Genomic DNA, 8537 nt, shown 5'->3' with positions numbered 1-8537 from the left:
CTATTAGTTTTTATTTAGAAATACCCTGATACCAATACCAGACAAAGACAATACAAAAAAGAGAGAGAGAGAGAGAGAAAGAAAACTATAGACCAATATCTGTAATGAATATAGACACAGAAGTCCTTAACAAAATCTTACAAATAGAATTCAGCAATATATGGAGAATTATACACCATGACAAGTGAGGTTTATTCCAGGGATGCAACACTGGCTCAGTGTTTGAAAATCAATCCATGTAATCCATATTAACAGACTAAAGAAGAAAAATCACACAATGATATTGATGCAGAAAAGCATTTGACAAAATTGAACACCCATTCATGATAAAAACTCTCAAAAATAGGGATAGAAGGGAACTTCCTCAACTTGATTTTTTTAAAAGTCTACCCCCCCCCAAAAAAAACCCCAAAAAACAAAAAACTACAACTAACATCATACTTAATGGCTAACGACTGAATGCTTTCTCTGGGAGACTGGGAACAAAACAAGAATGTCCACTCTCACCACCTTTATTCAACATAGTGCTTGAAGATCTAGCCAGTGCATGAAGGCAAGAAAAGGAAATAAAAAGCATACAGATCAAAAAGGAAGAAATAAAACTGTCCCTGTTTGCAGCTGACCTGATTGTCTGCTTAGGAAATTCCAAAGAATCTACAAAAAAACTCCTAGAAATAATAAGTGAGCTCAACAAGGTCTCAGAAAACAAGAGCAACGTACAAAAGTCAAGTGCACCCACTTCATATCATATGCAAAATTAACTTAGAAGGGATCAAATACCTAAATGTAGGAACAAAAACTCTAAAACTCTTAGGAGAAAATATAAGTATATCTTCTTGACTTTGGACTAGGCAATAATAGTTTCTTAGATATGACACTAAAAGCACAAGCAACCAAAGAAAAAATAGATATATTGGACTTCACAAAAATTAAAAACTTTCAAGTGAGCACTATCAAGAAAGTGAAAAGACAATCCACAGAATGGGAGAAAATATTTGTAATTCATATACCTAATAAGGGTCTAGTATCTAGAATTTATAAAGACCTCTTACAATTGAACAATGAAAAGACAAACATCAAAGGATTTGAATAGGCATTTCTCCAAAGAAGATATACAAATGGCCAATAAGTATGTGAAAAGATGCTCAGCATCATTAGTCATAAGGGACATACAAAATGAAACCACAATAAGGTACTACTTCACTTCTTACTAGGATGGCTGTCATCAGAAAGACAGACAATAACAAGTGTTGGCAAGGATGTGGAGAAACTGGAATCCTCTTACATTGCTGGTGAGAATGTAAACTGGTGCAGCTGCTGTGGAAAACAGTTTGGCAGTTTCTCAAAAAGTTAAACGTAGAGGTACCACACACCCAGCAATTTCATCCCTATATATATACCCACAAGAAATGAAAACATGTGTTCGTACAAAAACTTGTACATCAATGTACAGCATTATTCATAATAGCCCAAAAGTGGAAACAACCCAAATATCCTTCAACTGATGAATGGATAAACAAAAGGTGGTATAAGCCATGCAGTGGAATATCATTCAGCTGTAAAAACGAATGAAGTACTGGTACGTGCTACAACATGGATGGACCTTGAAAACACTATGCCAAGTGAAAGAAGCCAGATGCAAAAGGCCACGTATGATTCCGTTTGTATGAAATGTCCAGAATGGAAAAATCCATTGAGACAAACGTGGATTAGTGATTGCCAGGGCTTGGGGGAGAGGAGAATAGGGAGTGACTCCTAATGGGAATAGGGTTTCTCTTTGGGGTGATGAATATATTCTGGAATTAGTACTGATGATGGTTACACAACCTTGTGTATATACTAAAAATCACTGAATTGTCCACTTTAAAATGGTGAATTTTATGGCATGTGAATTAAATCTCAATAAAAATAAAATTTAAAAAATCGATTGTGTTTATGGAACAAATGGGGCAGAAATAGCCCCACACAAGAACTGAATTGTAAAAACAATTCAATGGAGGAAGAATAGTCTTTTCAATAAATGGTGCTGGCGTAATTGAGTATCCACAGGAAACAAACAAACAAACAAACAAACCTTGACCTAAACCTCACACCTATACAAAAATTAACCCAAAATGCACCATAGATTTAAGTGTAAACATAAAACTATAAAAGTTTTAGGAGAGGGGCCGGCCCGGTGGTGCAAGCAGTTAAGTGCACGCGCTCTGCTGCGGCGGCCCGGGGTTTGCCGGTTCGGATCCCGGGTGCGCACCGTGGCACCGCTTGGCAAGCCGTGCTGTGGTGGCGTCCCATATAAAGTGGAGGAAGATGGGCATGGATGTTAGCCCAGGGCCAGTCTTCCTCAGCAAAAAGAGGGGGATGGGCAGATGTTAGCTCAGGGCTGGTCTTCCTCACACACAAAAAAAAAGTTTGAGGAGAAAACATAGAAAAACATCTTTGGGACCTAGGACTTGGTGAAGAGTTCTTAGGGATGATGCCAAAACCATGATCCATAAAAGGAGAAAAATCAATAAATTAGACTTCATCAAAATTAAATCTTTTGCTCTGTGAAGACTGGGTGAAGGTGAAAAGACAAACTACAGACTGGGAAAAAATATTTACAAACCACAGATCTGACAAAAGACGCATGTCAAAACTCAGCAGTGGAAACCAGCAATCTAATTAGAAAATGGACAAAAAACAAATGACATTTCACCAAAGAGGATATATGGATGGCAAATAAACACATGGAAAGACATTCTATATCACCAGCCACTAGCAAAATGGAAATTAAGACCACAACAAGATATAGCTATATGCCTAATAGAACAGCGAAAATAAAAAATAGTGACAATACCAAATGCTCACAAGGATGCACAGAAACTGGATCTTTCATATGTTGTTGGTTGGAATGTAAAATGACACAATCACTCTGGAAAATAGCTTGGCAGTTTCTTAAAAAACTAAACACACATTTGGTTTAGGACCCAGCCAATGCATTCCTGGGCATTTATCTCAGAGAAATGAAAACTCAGGTCCACAGAAAAACCTGTTTGTGTGATTTTTTTTTTAGCAGCTTTATTGATAATAATCCCACGCTGAAATCCTATAAAAGGGTAATGGTTGAGTAAACTGCAGTCCATCATACCATGGAATACTACTCATCAGTGAAAAAGAATGAACGATTGATACACACCACAACTTGGATGGATCTCAAGGGCATTATGTGAAGTTAAGAAAGCCCATCTCAAAAGGTCACATACTATATTATTTCCTTTATATAACATTCTTGAAATGACAAAATTACAGAGAAGGGGAACAGATAAGTGGTTGCTAGGGGTTAAGCGTGGTGGGGGAGGGGGCGCGTAACTGTAAAGAGTTAACACTAGTGATGTCTTTGTGGTGACAGAATAGTTCTGTATCTTGGTTGTAATGGTGGCTACATGCATCTACACATGTGACAAAACGGCAGGACTGTACACATTTCATACCAAAGTCAGTTTCCTGGGTTTGATATTGTATTATAATTATGTAAGATGTAACTATTGGGGGACACTGGGTAAAGGATACACCTGACCTCTCGGTACTATTTCTGCAACTTTCTGTGAATCTATCATTATTTTTTAACAAGCTGTTTAGGCTATGTAGACACAGGCATCCTAGGGTTGGTGGGTAGATAATATTCATGTTTATTAATTAATATCTTATGAGAAAACACTGCCAAATATGGAGGCATCTCATTTACTCGGCACCCACAAGCTATGAAATGCTGCACAGAATTTAATTTCCCCCACACATAGACTTATTTCTCTAAACAATGTTAACGCATTTAATGGGCATTTGTCAAAACGTATTAAAATTGTCCTTGCTTTTTTTGTACAAACAAACAAAAATATAAGACAGAATTCAATACCAGAACCGGTTCAGGGATTGGGGGCCTGCCAGGCAGTCAGTCACAAATATTGACTCCGTTTCTTTTCTTTGAAGAAAACTCAGGTTTTATTGAATAAGAATGTTTATGAGCAACTCAAATCTTTATGAAAAACCTTTATTAAATAAAACTCTGGCAGAAGATGCCATCTCGTCCCCACCAGGCCCACAAAGCGTTCTGCTGAAGAAATTCTCCAGGCTCCGTCAAGGGCAGCAGGGCCAAGACACTGGACGCAGGGTCCAGCGTCCTTGGGCTGGAAATCTGGCTGTCACAATTGTTGCTGGGCTCTCAGTAAAGAAATGTATCTTTGCACCCATTTTTCCTTCGGCTGTGCACAGACTTTCTTGCCTCTTTTGGTAGTGAGTCTGTGGAAAAGAGACGCTAACAGTCAAAACTGAGAACTTTTGACCCCTGGAAAGGGATGGAGAGAGTGGGGCAGCCGCTTGTCTTCCCGCCTTGCCGTACCCTGTCCCACTGTCCCAGTTCCCTCTTTTGGTTCTTGCCCTCTCTCCCCTCCGTTACCCTGCTTTCTGCTGGAGACCACGCTTCCAGGCCCACCTCCCCTGGGAAACATTCTCCAACAACTCTAGTCCGAAGCATGCAAACTGTACTAGGCCTCTTAACTCTTTTCTTTTAATATGACAGCTTTATTGAGATATAATTCATACACCATACAACTCGCCCATTTAAGTGTATAATTATAATTCACTGGGTTTCAGTATATCCATAGATGATGTAATCATCACCACTGTCAATTTTAGAATATTTGCATCACCCCAAAAAGGAAGCTCATATCCATCATGCCACTTAATTCTTAACCACGTTATCATGGTTTTTCGCCATGCTGCTTACAGATGGTTCCTGCATTCCACGCCGTGAGCTCATGAAGAGGGGGGTCGTGGTTGATGGCCCTGAATCTCCTCCAGCCTTGAGCACCCTGAGAGCACTCAGAAATGACGAGAGCCTAGGTCGGGGGCGCTCTGGCCTGGAGCACCTTGCAAGGCCCGGCACACGCAGGGGAGAAGAGCCAAAAGGATGAGAAAATAAGGGAGAGGAAGGGCTCTGTGCACGTTGAAAGCGTGGCTGCCATTTCTTTGACATCATTCCCATTGAGGGATGGGGGGCTATGTCCCCTCCCCTTGAGTTTAGGCCAGGCTTAGGGACTGGTCGAGCAATAGAGTCTGACAGAAGTGATGCTATGTGACTTCCTAGGCTAAGCCATAGAAGGTGGTGGAGCTTCTGCCTGGTTCACTGGAGCACTTTTGCTGGATCCTTGAACTACCTTGTAAGGAGTCTTATCCCCCCAGGTCCCACACTGTGAGGAAGCCCAAACTAGCCCCACAGAGAGATCACACAGAGAGGCCCCGAAGAGAGAGAGATGCCGCCATCCCCAGCTGTTTTGTCTCCAGCACCATCTGACTACAACCCCACAAGAGATACCACACCAGAACCACCCAGCCAAGCCCTTCTGGAATTCCTGGTCCCCAGAAACCAGGAGAGAGAAGAAAATGATCGTTGTTGTATTAAACTACTAAGTTTTGGGGTGGTTCACTATGCAGCAATAGATAATTGATAGTAGCCTCTCACCCTCCTCTTACAAACGAGGAAACTTGACTTGCCCAAGGTCACACAGCTTGTAAGTGACAGAACCCCTGCTTTGAGCCCAGCTCAGGGCTCTTTGCCAGCTGTTGGTTAAGTGTTGATGTCTGTAAAGCTCCAGAAAGCCAATCAAGACACAAAGGAGAGAACCCAGGGCATCTTGAGCCCCGGAGCGCCCCTTCCATATCTAGGCACTTGAATGTGTATTTCTTAACTGTCTCAAAACAACGCCATTCAGGTTTGTCCCGGGGGTGCCTTCTCTCTCCTTGTGCACCGTGCTCCGATGCTCAGGCACCCCATGTCCTCAGGAGAGTGACCAGCCCTCCCTGTAGATGTGCACTTAAAGGCAGCTTCCATTTGTGGAAGGTTTACTGTGTGCAGGTGCAATGCTAAATGCTTTGCATATATTATCTCATTTAGTCCTGCCGGGGACCCTATGAGGTGAGTGTCATCCCTCCTGTTACCGACGAGCCCAGCATGACCTGGCTCCTGTCTGCCTGTCTGCCTTGTCGTGACATGTTCATTCTCCTCCCACGCAGCTGCTGCTCTCTGCCTGGCGCATCCATGCACCTCCCTGCCCCGTACACCTGGGCCACCCCCCACTTATTCTGAGGGTCTTGGTGTAAATGTCACTTTCTCTGGGCGACCCTCCCGACACCAAGTTAGACCCTCCTGTGATTGTGATGAGGGGTGGCAGAATATCTTACCCCAAAATATCCCACTGTGGGAGATCACGATTTGGCCATCCTAAAATATATCTCTTTACCTTGGTTGTTTTCTCTGAGGGACATTTGACCTCCCCTACTAACTGCTTAAAGAATTTGACATGGTGGCTCCTTCCTGGAATAGATCTATCATGATGGCTGTAAAGATAATGTAGGATAAATGTTACAATAGGAAAGGCACCAACAAGCCCATCTTATCAGAAGTTCTGTCTCTCTGGCCACATTCTCTGGATGGCCCTGCAAGGAGTTGCCAGATAATCATTTACATTTATAAGGGAAATCTTCATTTGTAAAGGTATCTCCCTCTCTGTTTTGGGAAGGGGGGGGATGGCCTCATTTCTAGAGGCTTATCAACGTGGAAGGTGAGGCCTTAAATCTGCATAATAACCTTACTCTTGTTTACTGTGCTTTAGTGGTAATCTCCTGTAACTGACTCCCCCCACCCCCAACATCCTCCTTTGTCGTTGGCTGAACATGGTATTTAAGACGAGAATTTCTGCTATTGTGTTGAGAAACGCAGTGTCCCTGCTTTCTCCCATGTATACATGTTATTAAACTTGGTATTATTTTCTCCTGCTAACCTGTCTTGTTGATTATTTGGTCAGCCATAAGAACCTTAAGGAAAAGGGCAGAGGGAGATTCTCCCTCTTCCCCTACACCACTTTGGCATAAGAATTATTTTGAGCTAAAAACATTAAAACAAACAAACAAACAGGGGGTGCAACAAGGGTGTTCTGATCTCCCCTTTTCTTCCTGAAAGCAGGAGATAAAACACCCATGTTTTATGAAAAATGTCCTCCCTGTACAAGGAGGAAAGAAATATTCTTATCCCCAGAGACAGTCAAGGCAAAGAGAATTCTGTACAAACAGACCTTGTTAAGATAACTCTTACCTTGAGCCCCCGTAAGTTTTAATTACTTTTCCACAATTGCCTCTCTTTGTTCAACCTGGTATAAAGGCATTTAGATTTGCCACGTCTCTGGGTCGTCGTTTTCCAGTGGGGACTCCCACGTACATGTAAAAATCTATGTGCTTTTCTCCCATTAATCTGTCTTATGTCAAGTTAACTCTCAGGCCCAGCCGGAGACCTGAAGAGCGCAGATATCAAGTTTCATCTCCCTACAGTGACAAGCTCCCTCCTGCTCTCTCTCCTGCTGCCTCCTTCAAGCACCCATCACAACTGTGATGAACCATTTTGTGCAAATGTCTTTTAACGCCCCCTTTCTGATGCTAGATGTAAGGTCTCTAAGGGCTGTCTTGTTCTCTCTTTCATACCCAGCACTTACCACAGCGCCTGGCATGTGCCTGGCACATGGTAGGAAAGTTAGGAAATCAAAGCTCAAGGTCACACTTGTTAGTGGCAGAGGCAGAGTGGCAACCCAAGTGACCAGATTCCCACCTGAGACTCATCCTAGCACTGTGGGGTCTGCCCAGCATCTATCCGATTACGTGGGTGGGAGGGACCCTGAAAGCACAAACGAGGAATACTCACATCACAGCCTGCTGAGAGCAGCTGCTCCTGGTGAATTCATAGGAACGCACATATTTCCAGGGAAGGATCTTGTGGCTGTACTGGAAGCAGCAGAACTTGGCCACATCACTGCCACCTGAGAAACAGAGGAAGGAGCTTGGAGACGCGCCTTTGCTTCCACTCCCAGTCAGCCTGGGAGGGGAGTGGGGCAGCTACATACGTATGGCAGCTCCGAGATGGACACTCAGGATGAAAACCAGGAGAACTAGGGGAGCCACCGGGAAGCTCTTCATGGTGCTGCCACCCAGGCCCTTCACAGCCTTCTGCCCAATTCCTCCTGTCTCAGCCAGACTCCCTTTTATAGGGCTGAGCGGTCCCTGAAGATAATTCCAGAGAATTTTGTGGTTAAAGACAAAAGCTCCTCTTTTGACCCTACAGCAGAGGAGCAACCTGATACCCATGAGAAGGACATTAGAAAGTGAGAACAGGTCATCTGGGGGAAGGGAGGAGCCAGCACCCACTGGAGTCTCCAGCTCACTGCTGTTCTCTGAGTCAGCACTTCACTTCCTTGTTTGAAAACACAAGCCGAGGAAATAGTAATTCCAGTGTACTGACTTAAATTACTTCATAACACAATTGGTTGTTCCAGAGAGATTTCTGGCTCTTGGCTAAAACTTTTTTGCCTCCTAAAGATTGCTTATCTCTCGCTGGTGTCTGGACAGTCTGGGACACGAGCACAGAGCAGCCCATCCACAGCAATGGATGTTCAGGGACGACGCAGCGTATGCCCTGCCTGTGTTCTTAGTGCAACTGATGACCCGACATGCAGTGC

General features: G+C 43.4%; 1 protein-coding gene across 1 annotated transcript; it reads right to left on the bottom strand.

Moving 5' to 3' along the window:
* Nucleotides 1–3969: 3969 nt before the first annotated feature.
* Nucleotides 3970–8108, bottom strand: CCL26 (C-C motif chemokine ligand 26). Its single transcript, XM_004442127.3, has 3 exons — nt 7926–8108; nt 7727–7841; nt 3970–4275 (listed from the first exon to the last, which is right to left on the bottom strand). The coding sequence occupies exons 1-3, from the start codon at nt 7996–7998 to the stop codon at nt 4179–4181; spliced, it is 285 nt and encodes a 94-aa protein (XP_004442184.1). The 5' UTR covers nt 7999–8108; the 3' UTR covers nt 3970–4178.
* Between the last annotated feature and the right edge of the window lie 429 nt (nt 8109–8537).

Source organism: Ceratotherium simum, chromosome 26 (assembly GCF_057802395.1).
Source record: "Ceratotherium simum simum isolate JZ-2026a chromosome 26, ASM5780239v1, whole genome shotgun sequence".
NCBI classification, from domain to species: domain Eukaryota; kingdom Metazoa; phylum Chordata; class Mammalia; order Perissodactyla; family Rhinocerotidae; genus Ceratotherium; species Ceratotherium simum.
The sequence above is the reverse complement of the archived record's forward strand: the minus strand, read 5'-3'. Positions and strand labels throughout refer to the sequence as shown.